The sequence below is a fragment of the Rhynchophorus ferrugineus genome, unplaced genomic scaffold (assembly GCF_030347505.1).
Source record: "Rhynchophorus ferrugineus isolate W39M unplaced genomic scaffold, kcgeb_rfMv2 rfM4, whole genome shotgun sequence".
Taxonomy (NCBI): Eukaryota; Metazoa; Arthropoda; class Insecta; order Coleoptera; family Curculionidae; genus Rhynchophorus; species Rhynchophorus ferrugineus.
The window spans coordinates 43948780-43974274 of NW_027472583.1; the positions used below are offsets into that span (position 1 = coordinate 43948780).

Below are 25495 nucleotides of genomic sequence, written 5' to 3' on the forward strand. Positions count from 1 at the left end.
AATGCCAATAATAAAAGTGTATAGACAATGCAAATTTTTGTTTGTTACTTGATAGTCTAGTCGTGTTTCATGTAATTCACTTTCTAGAAATAGGCCTGAAAGTAAATAAATAATAGATCAGATGGCTGAACAATATGGCTACAGGGATATGACAAAAATTAGACATTAGAATTAGATATACATTAGAATTATTTGGATATGTTGAAAGAATTGTCTACAATAATTTAGTTTGGATGATCTCCATCAGCTACACAAAAGAAGACATTGATAAACGATGGAATTGTGAGCTGGTGTTGAACTTTAATAGTGACTCAGAAACATAGTGACTGAATGAAACTTTCTGGATGTGGAATTATTATTCAATACTGATAATACCAAGACATGGTGATAAAAGTGGAAACAACTTACAACAAGGTGATTATATGATTAATCTAGGATAGTTATACAACTGTAGAAATCGTATTGTATATTGTGAAAGATTGATATTCATAAATATGTATGTAATTGTTCAGAATATACATGAGTATTTGATCAAAATATACGAAGAGCGAATGAATACTATTTGTTTTGTAAAAAATGTACACAGAAAGAAATTGAAGAAACTAAGGAGAAATACAGTGATGTCAAACTGACTTGTCAAGGAAACAGAACAACGAAGGAAACAAGAACTAAGGGGATACCGTAGGTGCTTTTAAAAAGAGTTCGATGTAAATGTATTAAAATAACTTTAATATATAAATTGATACATTGTTGTCCTTCGATAATATATGCACTAGGTATATTATAATGTTAAAATAATGTATATTTTATAATATTTTTGCTAAATTAATTATTTTATGTACCCTTTTTTATTAAACTTTTTATTTACCTATTGTTATAAATCAAATCCACAATAAAATAAAAATCAAAGTTAAATACGGCGATATTGCGACGTTTTGACGTCATAAAATTGAATGACGTGAGTTCACCATTTTATTAGATAGACTACAGACATAAAATCAGTCAACATTCCATAAGTACTCATCACAACACCCATCTTAGTTACTCAACAAGACTATTTGGAGAAAATACATCCAGAAGGTTATGAGATTTATATTTGTTACAAAAGCTATATCAAAAACAATAAGGATTATAACACTAACCTTATCTGACGGACTACCTAGTTTTTTAATTAATTTTACCGGTTCTTTACCGGCAGGTGTACCGGGCAGTCATAACCAGTTTTTTTTTTTGAAAAAAAATTCGGTATTTTCAAGAAATTGGAAAAATCTATTTATTCAATGTATTGGCCATTTGATTCTATACATCTTACCTATCTTTCAGGCAAACCGAACCATTTTCTAACTTCTTCGAAGTTGGCAAGGTGCTACTCTGCAAGTATATGATACGTCACATTGATGCGAAAAGTTTATTGGCGGACGGGCCAAGGCATGGAAAGTACGGCGGGTGCGATAATACATCCCATACAAGTGTTTTTAACAGTTGAACGGCATTGAACGGTTTGAAGCAGCATTTCACAAATGATTTTTCGATTATCCATTTGCCTGTCATTCAACTGATGTGGCGCACATTTTTTAGATTTTACCCATTGCTGGTAATCGGTCGCTAATCGTTTCTTGGGCCACATTTTATGCTTCTACCAACTGTTTTTAAGTTTGAGTTGGGTCTTCATCTAATAACTCTTGCAGTTTCACATCTTCAAACTTTTTTGGTCTACCAGAACTTGTATGTCTTGCACATCGAAATCACCACTTTTGAATTTTCGAAACTACGCCTCACGCCTTGTTAATGCTAAATCAGGTCATGCAGTTCCGTGCTAGCTCTCGAAGAGAACGGTCGTGTCCGGTCCGCCGAACCTACCTGCGCTTCCGAGAATTACCCGAAACTTTCCCTAAGACGGTCGACCCGTTATCACGTTTCACCAGTGCCTACGTCAAAAAAAAAGCGTCCGTAAGCGCCGAAAAGGCGTTTTTACAGACAAGGCAATGGCGTCATGTACGTCAGAGCCGACGTCGCCTCCTGAACATAATCCCAGTGTACCAAATTCAAATGGACCATCTTCAGAAGACAGCCGAGAAGTGCTCATAATAGAATTAAGAAAACAGAACGAAGACCTGCGAAAGCAGATAGCTGACCTTAAAACGTTCGCAAAAGCCCAAACAGACGCCCTGAAAAAACAGACGGAAAAGCTGGAAAAGAGCGAAAAGGCTTCCGAAGAGCTCAAGGAAGAAATAAAAACTCTCACAGATACGATAACACAATTCATGAAGCATCAAAAAGATGCCATGGAAGTAAAGATTCCCGCTGCCATAGAAATCCAGTCTCAGACACCAGCTAAACCGGCACATCACTTAGACCAAACTGAAGACTCAGACGACGGTTTCACCTTGGCGGGAAAAAGGAAAAGAGGGCCCGTCACTCCACCTCAGGAAAGCCAGCTGCCGAAGGCCGGCAACAAGGGAAAACAGGCTCCCAAATCAGAACCCAATCCGGTAGCCAAGCCAGCCACTAAATCTACCCAATCGAAAGCCAAGGCTAACGTACAGCCTTCGATTACAAAATTTGCCACCAGACCAGTGCCAAACAAGCCGACCACCAAGACGGCCCCACAGCCAGTACCGAAACAAGTTACCACAAGACCAACCCAGCCTGCGCAGGTAAGTAGCCAGGCCACTAAACAAGTCTTAACCTCCACAGCAAAAACAGTGCCAACCGTTTCGGCGACTGTTTCTCAAAGTCCCCCAAAGGAAAAAATTCCGCCTATAGTGCTCCGTGACAAGAAGAGGTTCATGGAGCTCATTAGAATTACTAAGGCACAATCAATAAATATTATATCCCGAAACAAAAAGGAGGGCATTTTCTTATTCGTCGCCACAAGCGACAATTATCGTAAACTCACTACCCTGCTCGAGGAAAGGAATTACCCTTACCATTCCTTCTGTCATCCGGAGGAGAGAGCATTCCGGGTAATAATAAAAAACATCCCAGAATCACTCTGCATTGACGAAGTACGTGAACTTCTCTTTGATCAAGGCTTCCATGCCAAATTTGTGCAAAGATGGAAATTAAAATCCGGGATAGAACTACCAATTGTTCAGGTAGTTGTCCCTCGCGAAGAGCGACAGATCATATATATGACCAAACTCGGCGTCATCACAGTGAAGGTCGAGGTCCAGAGGGGAAACGGCAGCCAGTACAGTGCTTCAACTGCCAGCTTTTCGGGCACTCCAGCTCATATTGCCGAGCCCCCCCACGGTGCGTCAAATGTGCCGGGCATCACGACACTAGATCCTGTACCAAAATACCAGAAGCACCTCCAAAGTGCAGCAACTGCGGTGAAATTCATACCGCAAACTTCAGCGGTTGCAGCTGCCGTCCTGCTCCAAGAAAACCAAAAATTCCGACCGAAACCAGGCCTCCACAAGGTTCTGCATGGAGTAACCAAGGTGGCAGGAAGCTAGCCCAAAAATTAGCCAGCGCTACCCAGCCTGCTCCAACTCAAACTCCTGCTCCAACCAATACACCGGACCTTAACTCCACAATGCAGGCGTTTACTGACCCGCAGGCTTTCCTACAAGTGATCGCCCTGGCTCACCAACTTGCTCGTCTTTTTCCAAATGTCGCCGCCTAAGCGACAACACTTACCTGTCTCTATAACTTTCAGCAGCCTTTAACTCTTCGAAATGGCTGTTCCGAAATCTCTTATACTGATGACATGGAATGCAAATAGCTTACGCGGAAAGCAAGCGGAATTGGAAGACGTCATGACATTCTATGACGTCGACATCGTGCTCATCCAGGAAACTTTCCTGAAAAATTCGCATCGTCTCTCTTTCGAACACTTTTTTGTCTACAGAAGCGACAGAACTCCGGGTCGAGGCGGTGGAACCGCCATTCTCGTCAGAAAAGGAGTCAAACACGAGCTCCTTCCATCGTTATCAGTAAACAACTTCGAAACAACCTCCATTAAAATCGATATCCAAGAACGTCCCTTCGTGATTACATCCCTGTACAGGAAATCTTCTGCATTCAACTATGCCGAATACCGATCACTCGTCGAAGGAAAATTTCCGAAAATAATAGGTGGCGACTTCAACGCCCACCACCCAATCTGGGGATGTTCCAGAGCGAATCCCGCAGGTAACGCCATCGTAGCTCTAAGTGCAGATCTGGGCTACGGTCTTGCCTTGCCAGATGAACCCACCCATCACCCTAGTACAGTCTCTCAAGGCGCAGCAAGAATCCTTGATTTCTTTATTCTTCAAGACGTAAATAGCGATTCCGAAGTTCGAGTCCTTGACGAACTAAACTCTGATCATCGTCCGGTCCTTCTCAAACTCGGAAACTGCGCCACCACTCAAGTCCCACTAACAAGATTCAGGAAAAAAAACCGACTGGAAAAACTACCAATCTCTTCTCCTGAAATCCGATCTAATTCCGAAAATTAACACACCAGAACACCTCGAGGAAGCCGTACTCAAGCTAACTCGCGATGTTCAGTCTGCTCACGACTCTTCCACAGTCAAAATTTCATCACAACCCCAGCCGTGGAAAAACAACCTTCCCGCTTCTCTTAAACGTGAAATTCGCATCAAAAACGGATTATGCAGATTAGCTCGATTCACCCTTGATGCTGCAGACAAAAGGGAGGCGAACAGAGCATGCATGAGGGTAAGGGCGGCCGTCTCGACTTGGCGAGCAATGAAATGGAACTCATTTCTCGCGGACCAAAGGCTGGATGGCCCCCCTTCCTTCTGGCGTGTCTCCAGATGCCTCGTGGGGAAGACGCACAATGTCATCCCTCCCCTGAAGTCAGCGGTTACAGGAAATTTCGCAGTCACTGACCAAGAAAAAGTCGAGCTCCTTGCAGAGACCTACGAAGCTCAAATGAAATGCCTCCCACCTGCACAGAACACTAAAGCTAAAGACATTGACACTGTCATCAACGAATCCAATTCCGTCAAAAGACCAGTAACCCCCGCCTTTCTTCTCAACCATTTTGTGTCTCCAAAGTCTCTACAGACTATGATCGGCAAACTTCAAACCAAAAAATCTCCAGGTTTCGATGGAATATCGGTTACCCAGTTAAAAAAGCTCCCGCGTAAGCAGCTCGCAGAACTGGCAAACATCATTAACTCCATCATGAGACTGCAACACTTTCCGGCGTCTTGGAAACACGCTCATATAGCGGTTATACCCAAGAAAGGAGCAAAATCATCTCCATCTGATTACAGACCTATCAGCCTTCTCAGCGCCATTTCGAAGCTTGCCGAGAGGGCAATACTCTACGCTCTCAACTCTTTCACAAAGGAATACAACATCATTCCAGATGAACAATTCGGCTTTCGCGCTCACCAGTCATCCGTCCATCAAGCTTCCCGTCTGGCTGCACACATCCATCATGCTCTTGACCAACGTAAAAAGCTCGGAGCAGTTCTTCTGGACCTAACCAAAGCCTTCGACAAGGTCTGGCACGACGGATTGTTCGCAAAGTGCGTGCGGCTAGGCCTCCCAGAAGACCTAACCGCTCTCATCAAGTCCTATCTCTCGGACAGATCTTTCCAGGTCAAGATCAGGGCATCACCTTCCAGTCGTAAACAAATCGATGCTGGCGTACCTCAAGGTTCCCCGCTGGCCCCAGCCTTTTTTAACCTCTTTATTTCAGATATGCCGAGAAAAGAGCATATTGACGTCGCCTTTTACGCTGACGACACTGCTTTCTTCACGGCCGCCAGGTTCGAAGTTACAATTCATGAACGTTTACAGAAGCAGCTCAATCATGCGGTGAAGTGGTTCAAATTCTGGAGGTTGCAAAATCAACCTCCTGAAAACCCAGGCCATCATTTTCCACAAGAAGCGTTACGCACTGCGCGTCTCGCAACGTAAGATCGACACCGCAATAATTCCATGGCTGGATAACGTCACGTACCTAGGTCTTCACTTCGACCGGCGGTTTGGTTGGCATTCCCAAATCCAGAAAGCAATCCAAAAAGGTTCGGGGATAGCAAACCTGCTATCTTCTTTGATCTGCCCTTCTAGCAAACTTCCCATCTCCATCAAATGCTTATTTTACAAGATGTTAATTCGCTCCGTACTCCTCTACGGATCTAATGTCTATTTCAAGTTTGTTACACCCAACCAGGTCAAACGACTTCAAGTTTTCCAAAATAAGCTCCTCAGGAGAATATTAAACGCTCCATGGTTTGTCAGAAATAATCAAATTCATAGGGAAACTGACACTCTAGAAATCAAGAACTTCATATCTCAATCATTGCACAAACAACAACTCAGCTCAAGTTCTTCTGAAAACGCGCTTGTTCGCGAGCTGGTCGACATGCTGGGAGCTTAGCACCGCGTCACCGCTAAGCTCCCCCCCTTTTCCAGGCTGAAACGACCTCATCCGTCGCTACAGTCATAACTTTTGCCCCCATACGACAGTACCCAGTTGTGTGTTAACTGAGGTTCGCGAATCAATAGAATCGCCGGGCCCTCGTGCCCAACCAAATTTAATGCAGTAGCAGTAGTGATCCACAGGGGTCAATTGTGAGGCGGTTTCGGTTTAGTGTATTGGTAAGCCCAGAGGCAGTCCCACATAACCCGGTCCAACTTGTCACTCCAGGGCAAGTCTCCGCGACCAGGTATGCATCTTGCATTCCACCGCCTGGTTTTTAGGCCAGAACAAAAAAAAACAACTGTAGAAATCGTATTGTATATTGTGAAAGATTGATATTCATAAATATTTATGTAATTGTTCAGAATATACATGAGTATTTGATCAAAATATACGAAGAGCGAATGAATACTATTTGTTTTGTAAAAAATGTACACAGGTAGTAATTGAAGAAACTAAGGAGAAATACAGTGATGTCAAACTGACTTATCAAGGAAACAGAACAACGAAGAAAACAAGAACTAAGGGGATACCGTAGGTGCTTAAAGAGAGTTCAATGTAAATGTAATAAAATAACTTTAATATACAAATTGATACATTGTTGTCCTTCGATAATATATGCACTAGGTATATTATAATGTTAAAATAATGTATATTTTATAATATTTTTGCTTAATTAATTATTTTATGTACCCTTTTTTATTAAACTTTTTATTTACCTATTGTTATAAATCAAAGCTACAATAAAATAAAAATCAAAGTTAAATACGGCGATATTGCGACGTTTTGACGTCATAAAATTGAATGACGTGAGTTCACCATTTTATTAGATAGACTACAGACATAAAATCAGTCAACATTCCATAAGTACTCATCACAACACCCATCTTAGTTACTCAACAAGACTATTTGGAGAAAATACATCCAGAAGGTTATGAGATTTATATTTGTTACAAAAGCTATATCAAAAACAATAAGGATTATAACACTAACCTTATCTGACGGACTACCTAGTTTTTTAATTAATTTTACCGGTTCTTTACCGGCAGGTGTACCGGGCAGTCATAACCAGTTTTTTTTTTGAAAAAAAATTCGGTATTTTCAAGAAATTGGAAAAATCTATTTATTCAATGTATTGGCCATTTGATTCTATACATCTTTCCTATCTTTCAGGCAAACCGAACCATTTTCTAACTTCTTCGAAGTTGGCAAGGTGCTACTCTGCAAGTATATGATACGTCACATTGATGCGAAAAGTTTATTGGCGGACGGGCCAAGGCATGGAAAGTACGGCGGGTGCGATAATACATCCCATACAAGTGTTTTTAACAGTTGAACGGCATTGAACGGTTTGAAGCAGCATTTCACAAATGATTTTTCGATTATCCATTTGCCTGTCATTCAACTGATGTGGCGCACATTTTTTAGATTTTACCCATTGCTGGTAATCGGTCGCTAATCGTTTCTTGGGCCACATTTTATGCTTCTACCAACTGTTTTTAAGTTTGAGTTGGGTCTTCATCTAATAACTCTTGCAGTTTCACATCTTCAAACTTTTTTGGTCTACCAGAACTTGTATGTCTTGCACATCGAAATCACCACTTTTGAATTTTCGAAACTACGCCTCACCCTTGTTAATGTTAAATCAGGTTTTAAGTTTCTGTAAAGTTCATTGTTCCAGTAAACAATGACTTCCAACGGCTTTTCTTTTGATTAAATAAGAAAAATAATACGTGCCGCAAATGCATGCTTGATGCCAGTAGAATAAAATTACATGTGTCAAATCATAACATTTCCAACTTAAACTAATGATGTATGTTTAAAGGATCGTTAATAACTTTCCGGTACATCTGGAAGTTTACGTAAATTTACATAGGAGGACCTGATTAAGAGTGCATCGTTGTCAGAGCTCCCCTCCGACAGATTCAATCGGTAGTAGGTGCGAAAGATCAGTTTTCATTATCACCACGTACATACATTGTTTCATTTCATTTGAACATGATCGATTTGCCTTATTGAAAAGCCTTGTACATTTAAACTGTAAAATAAGAACATTTGATTTTTTGAAATATCCAAGCGTGAACCTGATTTAACCATGAAGTATTTACATGAATTAATGAAAATAGAACCAGACAGTTGATATTTACAAATTCCGCGTACAAATTTAAATTCCTTGATTTAATTTTTATGATTTCCCGAATGCATTTTCGGTAAAAGATGAAACTATCTATTACATTAACGAAAATATAATGTTTTATAGATACTAAAGCTGACGTGTTCTGTTTTGATACCTCTTAGCATAAACACTATTTAAGTTAGCTCAAATTATTTTTATTTAAGATAGTATTTATTTAAAGAAAGTAAATGTTCACCATTTTCATCAAATAATATTTATATTACAAACTCACTAAATTTAGAAGCAGTTATATAATGAAACAAATTTTTCTTACTTGTCACAACATTAAAAATAATACGAATCCTAGACATACAAAATATCAACTTTACAAGGGAAGAAAATAAGATATTTTTTGACCCACCATTATTGAAAACGATACGCCTAATTGTTAATTCCGGAAGTTTTGGTATTTTCCTACATAAAGCAGTTTCCCATTTAGTATTACTGAGTTTTTCCCTATATACATGTAGAAATCGTGATTTATCTATTCAGGAATGATGATTTTTATGATATTTACAAAGACCGACCTGGAGGACCAAAAAAGTTCAAAGACAATGAACAGCACAACTTATTCAACGAAAACCTAGCTCAGATCTTCAAAGAACAGGTGACAGAAACCAGTTAATGATTCAACTGCATGGGGTGGTCCAAGAGAGCCGCTATGTCAGAATCCGATATGGAGAAGGTAATTTTCGTATTCTGATATTTGCAGGCACACAATCGGCTATACTGCTCACCCTTTCTCTAATTACATTATGCATAATTGACCATTTTAAAATTTGCCGTTGATCTAGGGAACACAACAAAAAATTTGGATTATTTAGATTTTGTAATGCATTTAAAATCTCTAGAACAATAATTATTATATTGTTGTGTTATCCTTAGTGTTGTAGCATACATTGATTTTAAAATATAGAAGACCAAAGATAAGTATGGAATGCAATTTTGTTTATAGTAAGTATACTAACTACCAAATTTATCAAAACAAAACATTTTCAAATAGAAGTCTATATATGCCAAAATTTCACCCCGAAATAGTTGCAGATTTCAAAACGATAACAACAAGCAAAGAAGAAAATTACTTTTTTGTTCAAATTGCAAGAGACATGACAGACATAATTTACAATTGTACTAGAAATACTATACTGAAGGTATTTATAATTTTTGTACACATTTTGTTATAATTAACTATCCAGTCATTTTAGGCTAGTAAATGTACGACACCTCAGTCAAAAGCCAGATAGTCAGTTCAGTAGTCAATTTATTAATGGGGTTTGTTCATCAAGAACAGTAGAAAAAGTTGCGGTAATTGATAAAAAATAGACGTTTACCTTAGTATTGATATATTTTAGTAACAATTTAATTTTTCTTTTATAGATGAAGTGTTGCTGAACTTTTCATATTACTATCTTTACTAATCTCTAAATGAGTTCCCAGTACGTAAGGAAGTATTAGCACTTCCTTTACTATCTTATAGCAACATATATTTGATTATAAATTAGCTACAATGGAAAGTTCTACCGCACCCAGTGTATTCGCCAAACTTAGCGCTTTTGGTTGCAAATTATTCGGATTACAAACAGGATGATTTAGAAATGCAGAAATGCTAAAATGAATCATTGATTGGACCATCCGGAAAAACATACGAGCAATTTGGCGAGGCCTCGTCATTGTAGTGTAACAAGTCGCTGACCTGTAAACAATCAAAACACGGTACCTCAAGTTTGATATAACAAAGCTTCTATTAATGAAATCACTCAATTTCAGAAAAAAACAAGGAATTAGTAAGCAAATTACCCTATGGTTAAGGTATCGATATGACATATGATAGTGCAGGATTAATGTAAAAAATAATATATGAATAAATTATAGGTTTTGTAGTGAAGAAGAAAACTATAGTCAATTTTCTCGGTCATATTTTATGTGGTTTGGTTCACTTCAAATTCCTGCACGTTGTCCAATAACTGTATTGCTTCCACGTAGTTTTAATAATCTTATTTCATGTTTACGGTATTGAATAAGCTCATGAATTAATTTTATTTTAATATCATGGTGAAGCCTTGTGTTAATTAAAATCAATTATTACAATAAATATATATATATATATATATATATATATATATATATATATATATATATATATATATATATATATATACGCTACAAATAATTATATTCCAATAAAACGAAATACGCCTCAGTCAAGCAACCAGGAATAGCCGTCATTTCGATGACAATATATATAAACAAATAGTTTAGGCCCTGACCGACGCGCAATTCTTACTTTATAAATTATTCGCCGTTTCTGTTGTACGTAAATCAACTACGGACGCATAATTTTTTAAAACAAAATCCGGCAACGTTGTATCGTAAAATGCAGACAGGCAATTTTGAATCTGAAGACAAATCCCAAAATTTTACATTTCAAACGATATTAAAACGGCAAATGAATAAGTTAGAACATTATTAAATATTAATTTATTATTTTATATTATTTTCAGTTTTTTCCGTATTGTTGGAAATATTAAAGAGTCATGGGAAATTTGGACATAAAACGATTAATTATATTAGATAAGAACATGTATTAGAACGATTAATAATATGGTCACATGAAATTATATTTTACATTTTTTTGTAGAGGGAACACGTTAGATAAATTAAATCTACTATATCGGAAGGTATATAGAGCTGTGAAAGAAACCAGACCTGAGAAGTGTACCAGAAATATGGATAAAGGATAAACATTATATAAACACATAAATGAATATAATTACATAATAACTACATAATTTACTTGGATAGAACATATAGGACAAAGAGAATAAATTATGAATTATAAATAATAAAATTGTAATAAGGTATTTAATGATTAATGCAATAAGATATCTAAATATATCACATTTATTTTTTGAAATCTATACATTAAGAGACTCAAGATAATCACAGAATAGAGAAATATTACTCCAGACCATCAATTTGGCTTCCATAATAAACACGGAACAACAGAACAAATACACAGATTAATCAACCAAATTAAAAAAAAACTTAAATGATAAAAATTAGTGCTCTGTTGCATTTCTCGATATATCTCAAGCCTTCGACAAGGTGTGGCACACTCGACTGCAGGTTAAATTCAAAGAGCATTTGCCTCATATGCACTTTCAACTACTAAAATCGTACCTCACGATCATTTATTGTGAAATTTAAACTGGATGGCGAATACACTAACCTATCTCCGAATATACTCAAATGTTCCGCCTGGCAGTGTTCTTTGTCCATTGTCATATCTATTGTATACAACTGACCTACCGACCCCAAGAAACACTACTGTTGCAACATATGCTGGCGATACAGAGTTTTTATCATCACACGAGTATCCAATATCAGCCACAAGAAACCTCCAACTTCATCTAAACAAGGTCAAATTGTGGTTGAAAGCATGGCCTCTCAAAGAAAATGAGACAAAGTATACCCATGTGACATACATTCTTTATAGAAGAACTTGACCCTCGGTAAAATTAAATAATTATGAACTCTCGCAAGCAGACAATGATAAATAACTAGGCATGTTTTTTAATCGACGTTTAACATAGAGAAAACATATAGTGACAAAACGCTAAAAACTTGGGATTAAACTAAACCAAATCTATTGTCTGATACGGCGTAAATCTAAATTTAATTTTTTTAAATGTATTTTTTATGATACCATTGCTACTTGATGATGATGCCATGCCGAATGTCAAGAATACAATGTTAGTTTGAGAACGACATCGATCGGTTTTAGCACTTCTTCAACACTTCAATCACATCACAAAAATCCTCAACCACGTGTTGCAAAAGGTTTGAAGGAGGGAACTGCTTTCTTGAAGAGTTTATCCTTTAATAACAAGGTTTTGCTGTATAAGTCAATAATTAGGCCCATTTGGGCTTATCGTATTGAACTGTGGGGTACTACTAGCAAACTTAATATAACTGTCTTTCAGAGATTTTAGAATAAAATGTTACGGGTCATCATCCATGTCCCATATTACGTCTCAAACATATTAATTTAGCGCGATATCCCCTTAGAATACCATAACGAGTATGATTCAAAGTGTTAGTACTCAGAAAGACTGTCAATATATCCCAATGCACTCGCCAAATAGTTAAATCTGCCCGGTGGCAATGAATAGTCTCGAACGAAACGAAAATTACCATATGAACTGATTAAAAGACACAAAAAGTGAGGTACAATAATCGGTAGAATAAGTTAGAATACTATTTAGAATAAACTAGGATAGACTTTATAATAAGTTAGAATAGCATTTAGACTAAGATTTAGATTTTAAGTTTGTACAGTAGGTCACTTACTGTAGTAATCTTCTACATGTCAGTATATATTGTATGTTACGGGCAGATTGTTGAAGTTCTAAGAGATTTTTTTTAATGTTTGAAATTTGTATTAACTGTTTTAATTATTTATTTTATAGACCTAAGTTTTTAAAAATTAATAGTTATTTTAATGATCGTAAATACATTCCTACATAATAAAGAAAAATCAAACATTATTTTCAAAATTATTTTACTCATATATTTCCTGTTTTAATTTACAAATATGTCTTACTTCAATATGTATCTCTATAATATAAAAGAAAAGAACGTTCATGTAACTTATATTTGATGATCTGAAGATGTCACAGTTCTGAAAATTATTTTACTTATGATAATTTGTTATAATATTCAGTGGTGTAATTCTTTAAACGTGAATATATGTTGAATATTGATCAAATTTTGTTGATTATTGAAGCTTAATGGAGATGTACTCACACGAATTAAACAAAATCTGTAAAATATAAATAAGTAATTTAAATACGTAATTGATAACTATTATTCGATTACGTCGAGAAAAGATGTGAATAGAATTTAGAATTTAGATATTCCTGAAAGAATCAGGCCGAACAGTATTTCAATATTCAGAAAGATGCCCGAAAATTTTCTGGTGTGTTTAAAGACTGTTATGAAGATGGTACAAAACAACTGCTCTTTTAAATCTATGTAATACACAAACATTATATTGACTACAAAATAATATTAAAAAACTCTATCGCCCTATTAAAAGCGTACTTTGTAATTCTAAGTGAATTGAAATCGTTAATTAACTTTTCCGTTTATCCTCTACAGTGGCCAGTGGGGGTCCGCGTGGAAAAGTCATTCTCCATTAGAATAAATGATGGAAGCGTATTATTCCGAATAAAACCTGCAAACTTTTCAGATAGGAACTTTTGTTAATTTAAGCGGTAGTTTGTCGAGTATTTACGTTTAACAGGAATTTATATCGTTAGTTTAAAGTGAAAATACATAAAATTATAAAGTTTTATTTCAAATTAAAATTTATTTCTCGGTAAGGAACTTGTTAAAAATGGAGAAAGTTTTAACATAATAGAAAAATTACGTAAAAATATTTAAATATTCAGTGCATACACACACCAGTTATGAAATATGTAGAGTTTAGAAACAAAAACCTTTATTCTCCTTTAAAACTATTTTAATTTACGGGAAGTAATGTTAACTTAGTCGAACTGCAAAGCAGGCAATGCTGGTAACATACCTTTTATTCCCTTTTATTATTTTAATACCTTTTATTTATTATGTTATTGCTTTATACAAACGAGACCCTTGTAATGTGAATACATTACTCGTCACATTACCATGACACACATCACAGGTATTTGCTAGAATATTAGAACACGCGTACATATAAACTAGCGTTGGAAATTACAGACTAAAGACAGTTGAAACAGTCAGTATTCGCAAAATAGTCCAACCAGTTAATAATCAAAAAATAGTCGACTAAAAATGCATGCTCAAGTCCTACCTATCGGATAGTTCATCCAGGTCAAAATCGAGAAAATACTTTCCAATCGGAAACAAATCGAAGCTGGCATACCTAGGTTAAGGTTCACCGCTGATCCAGCCTTATTTAACCTCTTTATTTCAGATCTGCCGAGAAAAGAGTACCTTGACATCGCGTTTTACGCTGACGACACTGTTTTCGTTACGGCTTCCAGGTTCGAGATAACCATTCAAGAGCGTTTACAGAAGCAGCTAGATCATGCGTTAAAGTGGTTCAAATTCTGGAGGCAAATCAACTCCCTGAACACTCAGGCCATCATTTTCCATAAGAAGCGTTGCGCACTGCGCATCTGGCAACTGAAGATCGACACCGCAACAATTCCATGGATAACGTCACGTACTTCCACGTTAAGGTTCAGGGATAACACACTTGCTATCTTTTCAGATCTGCCCTTCTACCAGACTTCCCATCTCCATCAAATGCTTATTTTACAAGATATTAATTTGATTCGCACTCCTCTGTGGATCTGATGTCTGCTTCAAGTCTGTTACACCCAACCAGGAACGTCTTCAAATTTTCCAAAATAATCTCCTCAAGACAATCTTCAACGATCCATGGTTAGTCAAAAATAATTCAATTAACAGGGAAACTAACACTCCAGAAATCAAGCACTTCATATCGCAATCTTTCCACAAACAATAACTTAGCTCAAATTCTTCTGGAAAGGCGCTTGTTCGCGAGCTGGTGGATATGCTGGGAGTATGCACTGCGTCACCGCTAACCTCCCTTTTCCAGGCTGAAACGACCTCATTCGTCGCTGCGGTCAACTTTTGCCCCCATACGATAGCACCCAGTCATGTGTTAACTCAAGTTCGCGAATCTGTAGTTAGTTTCACTATCTGCTTTTTCGTTAGGTCCTCATGCCCAATAACAGCTACCCGGTTAGCGGTGCCATAACCCCAAATTTAATGCAGTAGCACTGGCGACCCACAGGGTTCAACTGTGAGGCAGTTTTGATTTAGTGTATTGGTAAGACCAGAGGCAGTTCCACATAACCCGGTCCAACTTGTCACTCTAAGGCAAGTCTCCGTGATCAGGTGTGCGTTATGCATTCCACCGACTGGTTTTAGGTCGAAAAAAAATGAAAATGTTCGACTGTTTTCCGTACGTGGTAACAGATGGAGATGTACGAATTCCTTCCCGTATAAATTTTGAAAGAGAAAAGGGTAGATATAATTGCTTGAATCTCTGTGCTCTATAGATAAGTTCATTTTAAATAATTTTAAATTGGCAATGTTAAAAAGGAGAATGAGTGTGATAATGATCCCAAATAAGTCCAACATCTACGAATGACTTTCTTAACCGTGCCAAAAGTGAAACGCAGACGTACGTGTGCCTTCTCAAACTTTTATTGGGGCAGAAAAGGCTGAATTCAATTATGTTCACAAAAACGGTTACATTTTGAATGATGTAAAATGATTTTTATATTTTATATATTTGATTTAATTGTAAAGAGGAATGGAATGATGAAGCCTAAATATTTGTATCGTATTTTCTCATTCAATCTTTATCAACTATTAAAACTACCGCACTCTTTTTCAATAAAATAATAAATGTATTTATCGTTAATCAAAATTGTTTTAAAATAATTATTCGTTGAAACTTCAATAAAAGAATTTTTTACATTCAAGAGACTTGAACCAACATCGAATGACTTAGAAAATCGAAACAATCACTAAAATACCTAATAGTCGCCAAGATTACATAAATACAGTTAAAAGTATTTTATTATTTAGCAATCAAAATGTTGTTATATTACCCCATTACATTAATAAATAATATTGAACAATAGAGTTCCTAAATTCTGTTATATTAATTTATATTGTTATTTACAATTATATTACAAACAAAACATAAAATCATATACATACATATAAACATAAATTCGGCATATTACTTTCACGGGTAAGGCTGGGACCGCAAAGTCGGAAAGTTAAAAACTAGTCGAATGAACACTAGTCACAACTGAAAGTAATCGGATGGAACAGTCGATAATAATAAAATATGTTTGAGGAAAAATTTAACGGACTTCAAAAAATAAATAAGAAACTCACTAAAAATTTAAAAATACTCAAACTTTGATTTTTAACAGAAAAAATAACATTTTAAAATAAAATATGTACATAATAATAGTTGTAGTAACTAAATAAAAATAATTAAAAACATTATTTAACCTATCTACTACACGTATTTTATATTCTACTATATATACACAATTTAGCTAACAACCGACTACTTTGAAGTCCGGTCCTAATCCATTTACAGTATCATTTTAACTATTACCAACTAACACTTTGAAGTCGGTGCCGAGCCCAAACAAAACAAAAATAATAATATAATTTTGTGACATATACAAAAAATTAAATTACCAACAAAATAAATCCAACTTAAAATAACTGTTTGGTAACCATTGCACCATATAAGAAATTGTTTACAATATTTCTACGGCGTCATATATGATATAATTTATGCTTAAAAAGCAAACTGAATGGCTTTTGCACCGAACGACTTTCGATTTTCCATCACATCAGCTCAACCATAATATTATACACATATATATATATATATATATATATATATATATATATATATATATATATATATATATATATATATATATATATAGCCGAAGTCAGTTAAAAAGTAGTTAATTACTAAACAATCGATAGTCGCTTTCAGTTTATAGTTCTCAACTTTAATACAAATTAATACTAATCAAAGTTGAGTAATTGAGGGTAGATTTTAATAGCAGTATAGTGCAAATATAATTTTATGTCTAATCTAACAACTATCCAGTCTAAGATAACAATGACCAGCAATAGGATCTAAGAATAATTTGTAGATAGGAAACCGTGTATGAAGAAAAGAGGACAATTCAAAATATATCAACACCAAAGTACTGTCAATGCGTAGAATAAAAGATAAGAACTGTAAATGTATTACAATATATGTTGATTCCAAAGAAATATATTATAATCAATGAAATAATAATGTGAATTATGTAAACGAAATGATGAGATATTAAGAATTTCAAAGTGAAGAATGTTCTCGAATCTGCTCTATATAGAAATAAAATAATTGTGGGCGTTGGAAAAGAGCAGGAATGAGACAAGATGGACTGGTTTAGCGATTTTAAGCTGATGTAGACACGCAATATAATCAACATGTGCATCAAGCAGGTGCTTACATTCACTCTGATACTATTTTATTGAATCTGCCTCTCAGATTCACATAAAAAAAATGTAGCACTAGTACCATATCTGAGCCGTTATCAAAACCATACGGACTTCAAAAATAATCAACAAATGACTAACCCTATGAAAATAAATAACAATTTATAAAGTTTGAAGAAACAGTTGAAACTATGTGTGTCACAGCTTACTAATAATCTATTACAATAGTTTTTTCTTAACAGTTTGTGAGTAATTGCATATTTGAGTTACGAAAATATTCAGATATCCTCTTTTAATGGTCACTACTGCACATAAAAACTGTGCAGATATATATATATATATATATATATATATATATATATATATATATATATATATATATATATATATATATATAGATATAGATATAGAAGTATGGAATATATTTTTAAATATAATTAGAATAGGCCAATTTTTCGTATTTTATGTATTAGTATTATCATTATTCAACTATTTAAACTGAATACAGGAAAATGAAGGAATAACTACAAATTAAATAAAAACAACAATTCTTTAGTTCAACAATTTAACAATTACCTAATGTAAACCATATATGAATCGTAATACATAACCTAGTATATGAATCGCTGTAGTGAAAAAATATAATCTAAAGCGAGATAATAAGGATCTAATGTATAATCTTCATATAAATTTAAATTATAGTGATCTACATTTACTACCAGATATTAAGATCAAATGACACTAAGCAACACCTGCAGAATTCCACTTTAATTGGAACTCTGCAGCTTTATTAGCGACCATATAATATTTACATAGCTATATTCTAACATGTTCATATATTGACAAATATCACATATAATTCACTTCACCTCATTTGAAGTGTTGCAGAATATTTTAATAAATCAATTGGAAATTTTTCTACAATATGTCTTAATTACTCACTGTTAACGATAAACTATCATATTTTTGAATCATCGGCATCACGGAATGTTTAAACTCAACTAATTGCTGGTTCACCTGAATTTTCAATATCCATGGAGATGGAATTTAGAAAAAGAATGTCGAGAAAGAATAATTAAAGGCAGAAATCAGGCATACAAGAAATCTAGAAAAATTCAAACTACATCACAGCATCACTCATCGAAAAAATTACTGAATGAATTTCAATTATGAATTTCTTAATCTATATCTCCTTCATTGCTTCAAACCAGATTCCTTGTAAAATTAACTTTTCTTCTCTTAGCTGTTTTCCTGAAGATGGATAGAGCTTTATAAATTTTAAAAACAAAGATGCTCAAAATTAGCAAGGATCTACTGAGCACCTACTAGAAAAAAGAAGACTGAAGAAGTTAAGACCCAAAGAGTATTTCTGGTAATCCTCCCTGACGAAAATTCAAGGAACAGCAGACTACGGGGACTAAAGAAACACAACATCAACACAACTAAAGAGAAACAAATCATCTAGACCGAAGGGATCTGCTATAGAAAACTGATGCATACAGATCCCTTGTGAGTATGGGAAAGTGTACATCTGGCATCAAACTGGCCATCTTTAGCTGTACACTGGAAGGATAATGACCGTAATATTCAATTCAATAAATTTAAGGTTTTAATTACTCCAAAATATTACTTTGAACACAACATCTGTATAAGACTGACCCTATCTAACGCATAATCGCCGCCAATTTTTAATTATTTAACAAATCCTAAAAAGTCTCTTTATTGGTTAATTATGTAACCATGACAGACACTAACTTAAACAAAATAATCTGATTAGAAAAGGTCAAGTCAGCATATATTGGACAGTGTGTGGGAATAATTTTGTGTTCTCAGGTCACAACTGTTGACGAACAGTATATTCATGAAACTTCATCAGAAATAAAGAAGTGCATTTTCCACTAAACGACCTCAAAGTTCATTACTAAAAAATAATCAATATTCCCCAACATTTTATTTCATTTCAGTTTCTGGTTATATACTTTCCACACAACCATATTTAATTAATTGCAAGTAAAAACCGACTGGGCTTTATTTATAATAATATATAATAAAATAGAAATTTTATTATGGTGTGTCGTAAAAAGTTTATTTTAAATATATATTTGTATATTTTATATCCCCCAGTATTTATTGCACTGCTTGCATGTATCACCGTTGTTATTCGCTAAAACAGCAATTATTCACTTGCTTTCTATTAACCACTTATATGATTCAAATCAGTGTGTCATTTTGTACTTGATAAATGAATGAACTAAATTAGTATTCTAATATATGTTAGAATATATATGTAACATAAATAACAATATTATATTATGCAAATTGGCAAAATACTCACTTCTAGCTAATCCACTAAAAATGCCGTTTATTTTTAAATTAACTTCTAACCCAATTCTCTCTTTTGTAAAAGAATAATATTTTCAGATACTTTTGAAACAACAATAGTTATTGTTATGATGGCAAAATATATAGTGTAAAAAATAATGTATTATTACATGTTCACTAGAAAAGACCAGAAAAATCACACCCTTCGAATATATCAGGGCACTGAATGAAAATATCAAGAAACTTGGAAATTTTAAACATTCAAACAGATTGATGTATGTTTATTAGAAACCCGTGAACCTCTCGAGTTTTTTATGGTCTGTATCGATTGTTTGCAAAAGTTTCCTTAGACTATATCATAGCAATATAAAAATATAAGAATGTAAAATAATTTGAAATATAAAATATGTACATAATCTTTACCAGATAAAATTATTGGATCAATATTTTAGAATACTCGAAGACCGAAAATAATCCAAAATTAAAGACATCAAACGTGATTTAAATAAAGCTTCTGAATAAGACGCAAAACGATTTATTTATTTTACAAATTAATTTCACCCCCTTCAAAGGAAACCCCCCTGGGATACAACGCCGGCAAGAGTAAAGCTACAATTTTTCCAAAGCTGAAAATATAATATAATAAAAGTTGTCTTAAATAAATCTTGAATTGTAATGTACAAACTTAATCGAAAATATAAAATATATAAAATGCCATTTAAAAAGTATAAAATTTTTCAATACAGATATCCAAAAAAACTGTTTGTTGAATTCGACTAACATATAGATATAGAGATTTGACGATTTAGCCGGAAATAACAAATAAAATCAAAATAGCCAGAATTCCGACAGAGCTAAATCAGGCGAGTAATATGGTTGCGGAATGATGAGACTTGGGTAAATTTAAACCGATGTTACTTACACAGCAGATATTCGTAAATAAAAAACTTTGTGTTATCTATTATCTATAATTTTTTAAAACCACAATTTGTATATATTTGTATCAAAATGTAATTTCTTCAAATATACTTTTTTATATAGTCGACAGAAAAGAAAACAAAATTTTGGAGACATACAAATGGTGGGGTTAAATTGAATTTCTTAAGAATTAAACTTATAGTTACGATTATTACAGGTTGGATTATTGCAGCATTATGGATATGATATTGTGGCTTCCGTTAAAGATATTTAATGTAATAGCATCAAGAAAGGAAAACCGCAGAATGGTAGATGGACATTCCAAGGTCAAACAAGAGTCAGGACTCTGTTAAGTTTGTCACTCACTGGATACATTACAGCTTCCCAGCATTCCCAACTTTGATCGAAATTGAACTTCAAGTTGATAAATTATTGATTTCGTTTTTTATAATAATTATTCTGTTTTAACTTTAATCTTAATGAAAAAAGTAAATAAAGTAGTATAAAAGTAAATAATTTTAAGTGCTGTCTCTGATTACGAAAATCATTTATTTTTTAGGTATTACTGTTTTCTGTCCAAAATGAAAATTTCAACTTCTTCATATTTATTAACAGTCTAGTTTGTATTAAACTAAGGAACGAATTCTTATCAGTACCAACTGTAGCCTGGTTTTTATAAGTCTTAACAATAAGCCACACTATTAATAATTAATGGTTTTAACATTTTTCTAATAATGTTATTTATGTATTTGGTACTCTGGTTTGAACCATCATACTCTTAGGAATGTTTAGGTACTGCATACATATGTTATGCATGGAAATATTGTGCAAAATTAATTTATTATTACTATAAACATCAGAGTTTAAATTGACTTCTTGTTTGATTGTAGAAGTTATATTCTAGGAAAATATGTTTGATAGACTGATATTCTCTATATTCTCTGCAATCAGGTTCTGGATCGCCATTCAAAAGATAATCGTGCATGAGCTTAAACAAGATTATTTTCAGGTGGGAAAATGTTTCAATTGTTCATAATGTTTTCTTCCTTCTCATAATTTGTTTTTGTACAGCAGGTCCCAATTCATCTGAACAGTTTTTTCTAAATAGTGATAATATCATAAGCATCGGGTCTTTGTTGGAAACAAGTTGGCTCCGAAAGCTTGCACGTTGGCTTGCAATAGGCAAGAAACTTCTCCCTATGAGGGAAAAGGATCACAGAAAAAAGGTTAATTTACTTTTTTTCTAATGAATGAGTGTACGTAAAGAATAATAAAGATATAGGAATGTCGGTCAATCAGTACATCAAGCATCACAATCGATATCATTGACTCTGTTGTAACATTGAAGGTCCCTTACGGTGTTTCTTTTAGTGTTCACGCTAACAAACGTTCACACAAACTTTAGGGCTTTAGGAGCTTTTAGTAAATTTACTCAATTATGTTTCGAAATTTAGATTTAATAGATCAAACTTATAATTTGTAAAACAGAGATTTATAACAAAAAAAGTCATAGTACATTAGAGGCATTATTGAAATATAATGTATAAATAACTTGAAAAACTATGACTTTCTAATGGCTATGTCCTCTTGCACAAAACATTCGATTACATTTTGTAAGATGAGAAAGATACTACTACAAAGTATTACCGAATCCAACCTAGTAACTAGAACTAGAATCTTCTTAATGAGAACTTGTCCAGATCGATACACCATGACCTAGTTAACACACATTTCTTTCTAATTGCTGAAAAACTGTTATAACAGTAAAACAACATTATTCAACATTATTATTATTAAATGACATTATTATATCTACATCTTGCCGAAAAATAGGAAAATTAAATTAATTTAAAAATAAATTGTACCAAATTTTCTCAACAAAATAAAATTAGCCATTGCCAAGTCAAATCTTCATAATTTTCAAACCCTTGTTCTCATGTTCGTGACTTATTACTCAATGAGACCAATCATTTCAGAGATATTTGTTATCATTCCATATTCAAAAAGCAGATTATTTAAAGAAATTAAATCATCAGCATCATAAACTTGTATTAAAATAATTATTATCACATGTAGCATGATTTTGGCCAGTTCATGTATAAGGCCTTGCAGGAGACTCTGAATTGGCTTATATTTTAACAGTTTTGAATGAAGTTGATTCCTTTGTCGATTTCCTTGCTGTTTCTGCAGCAACACTATAAAAACAACCGCTATGTAGCGGTACAAATGTACATATACAATGCTAATTGAAATTATTTTTTATACTTTATATTAATTATTATTTTAAACTATATATTAACACTTTATCACCAAAAACCCAATGATTAAAATATTCAAACTAAAATATCCTATTTTGTCTGATAATGAATATTAAATATGTAGGTTATATAAATTTGAAGTTTAACTAATCACCTGTTTGAATCAGCTTTGAACGATTATGGAAGCTTTACAGACTCCTAAGAGTTCGTCTACAAAACAATATCGTAGGATGCTCTGAAAGTCCGTATGGCTTATGATATTAACAAGGCAAATAAAATAACAGAAAGTCTAGAGAGCTGGGCCAATGTAATCTTACTAAATTATTTTCTGGATGTATTGTTAATGATATCGAGGAAACTAAGAAATCATGAACGAAGTTATACGAAATATAATGTATTCTTAATATTTTTTCTGCCAATATGTAAATGCTGTAATTTATACTAAAAAAAACAAAGAAAAAAACGTACTAACTGAATAGCATTTGTTTTATAGGGTATTGTTTGTATCATTGTCCTGTCTATATAACTATGATTATATATATTTTTTTAATTTAAGGGCCATTTTGTCTCTAATTTGTGTAAATACATCGTAATGGAAATACAACCTTACATAATACAAAAAATGTTATTACGTCTTAAGAGAATTTTTATGGTTAGAGCATTAATGTATATTTATAATAACTAATTAAAGGCCAACTAAATATATTGCTTGCTTTCCTTAAAATTTAATTAATATTAATGACGTGGAAAGAACAAAGCTTAATATGTCACAGTTTGTTAGTATTATAAATGTATTGATTTAAACTTTTGTAATATTTATGACGCTGACAACAGATGTCGTAGTAGACATATAACCTTCAATATGGTTGGAGTATTTATGTCGTTTTGATGAACCAATGACATTTTATTATTATTATTATTATTACTCTTATTGTTCTTGCCTATTTAAGGAAAAACTCAATTGATATATGAGTAAATATATTTTGGTTGGTAATAGGCATATGGTATGAAGTATTTCGAAGTAGACCAAAAACTAATGTTAGTAAACAAATAGAGTGGGTGCAAAACAAATGAAAAGCTATTCATTTTCATTATTATACAATATGTTGTAACACTGTGTATTATTTTTAATGGCATTGTTAATATAAAGATTTATAATTTTAATATATAAAAATATTGATTCAAGATCTGTCTTATATTTATAACAAAGACGACTGGTGGTAGATATTTGAAAATATAACCTCACAAATCTTAACATTGATTTTTCATAACTGTGGTGAGTGAAATTTAATCGAGATATTCGTCATGTTAAAATATGTCGTGATAAAACAGGCACATATTAAATCTAGTATCGTTTTAGGACGTAATATGTTTATTGACGTAATTGTAATATTTGGATTGCGAGATTTCCTTGATTAATTTTAACAATGGAGGGCACGTAATATACGGCGAATTAATATTTCCTTTCGTTCGACCGTTCAACAGTTACCTCGTCGTAGATGAAATTATCAATCTCCTCCAAGGGCCTGCCGTACAATTTCCTGGGGAACGGCTCATATTTGGCCGGTAACCTGGACCCGTCCTCGACGCTCAGCTTCCTCCTCGGCTGGAATCCGTACTCGCGCACCAGTTGCATCGTTTTCCTCTCCAGCCGTTCCAGCGACTCCCTGGTGAAGGGCCGCACCTGGGGCTTGGCGCGTATCGGTCGCGGAGGATCGCTGGACCGTCGGCGCGTCGCCGAAGGATCGTCCGTCTCATCGACGACATGGGTCGCGACACTATCCGGCCCGCAAGGATAAGAGAGGGGACGGCGCGAGGGCATGCCACCCCCGATGGCGGCGGTCGGCACACTCGCCATCAGGCTGTTGGGGCAGCGGCTGGGTGGCGTGTAGCGCCCGACGATGATGACGCTCTCATGGCCGGAATCGACGCCTGACTGGGGGGGACTTGGAGCGATGACGACTCACGGCGCCGTAATCCTGTGGTGGTTGTCCGATGTACTGCGGCGTCGAAAATGTACTACGCGCAGATACGGTCTAATGAGCGCACGACCTGTAAAAGGGAATTTTCCAATTTTTTTCTTCGGTTTTGTTAAACCGGATTTTCTGGACATGTGATTTTTTATAAGTTGCCATTACCGCTAGGTTGATCGATATATTTGCGGAAATTAAACGAACATGTCCAGAAATATTATAGACAGAAAAATCCTAATACCTACACATCAGACAATTGAGTTGGTGCATAAAATAACAGATATAATTGAAAAAACCTATGAAGGTAAAACAATATGTTCAGCTATACTCTTATGTATAGTACAAGCCTTTGATAAGGTATGGCATGGCGTCCTTGTTCATAAGCTAAAGA

The 25495-nt window shown here is 34.3% G+C and overlaps 1 protein-coding gene across 1 annotated transcript in view; it reads right to left on the bottom strand.

The window, feature by feature from the left end:
• The window catches only part of LOC143195345 (sodium channel protein 60E), a 301968-nt gene extending 276934 nt beyond the window's left edge, over positions 1 to 25034 (bottom strand). Inside the window, 1 exon segment of the mRNA XM_076402400.1 lies at positions 24621 to 25034. Coding sequence (XP_076258515.1) covers positions 24621 to 24989 — 369 coding nt within the window. The 5' untranslated portion in view covers positions 24990 to 25034.
• Positions 25035 to 25495: the final 461 nt, after the last annotated feature.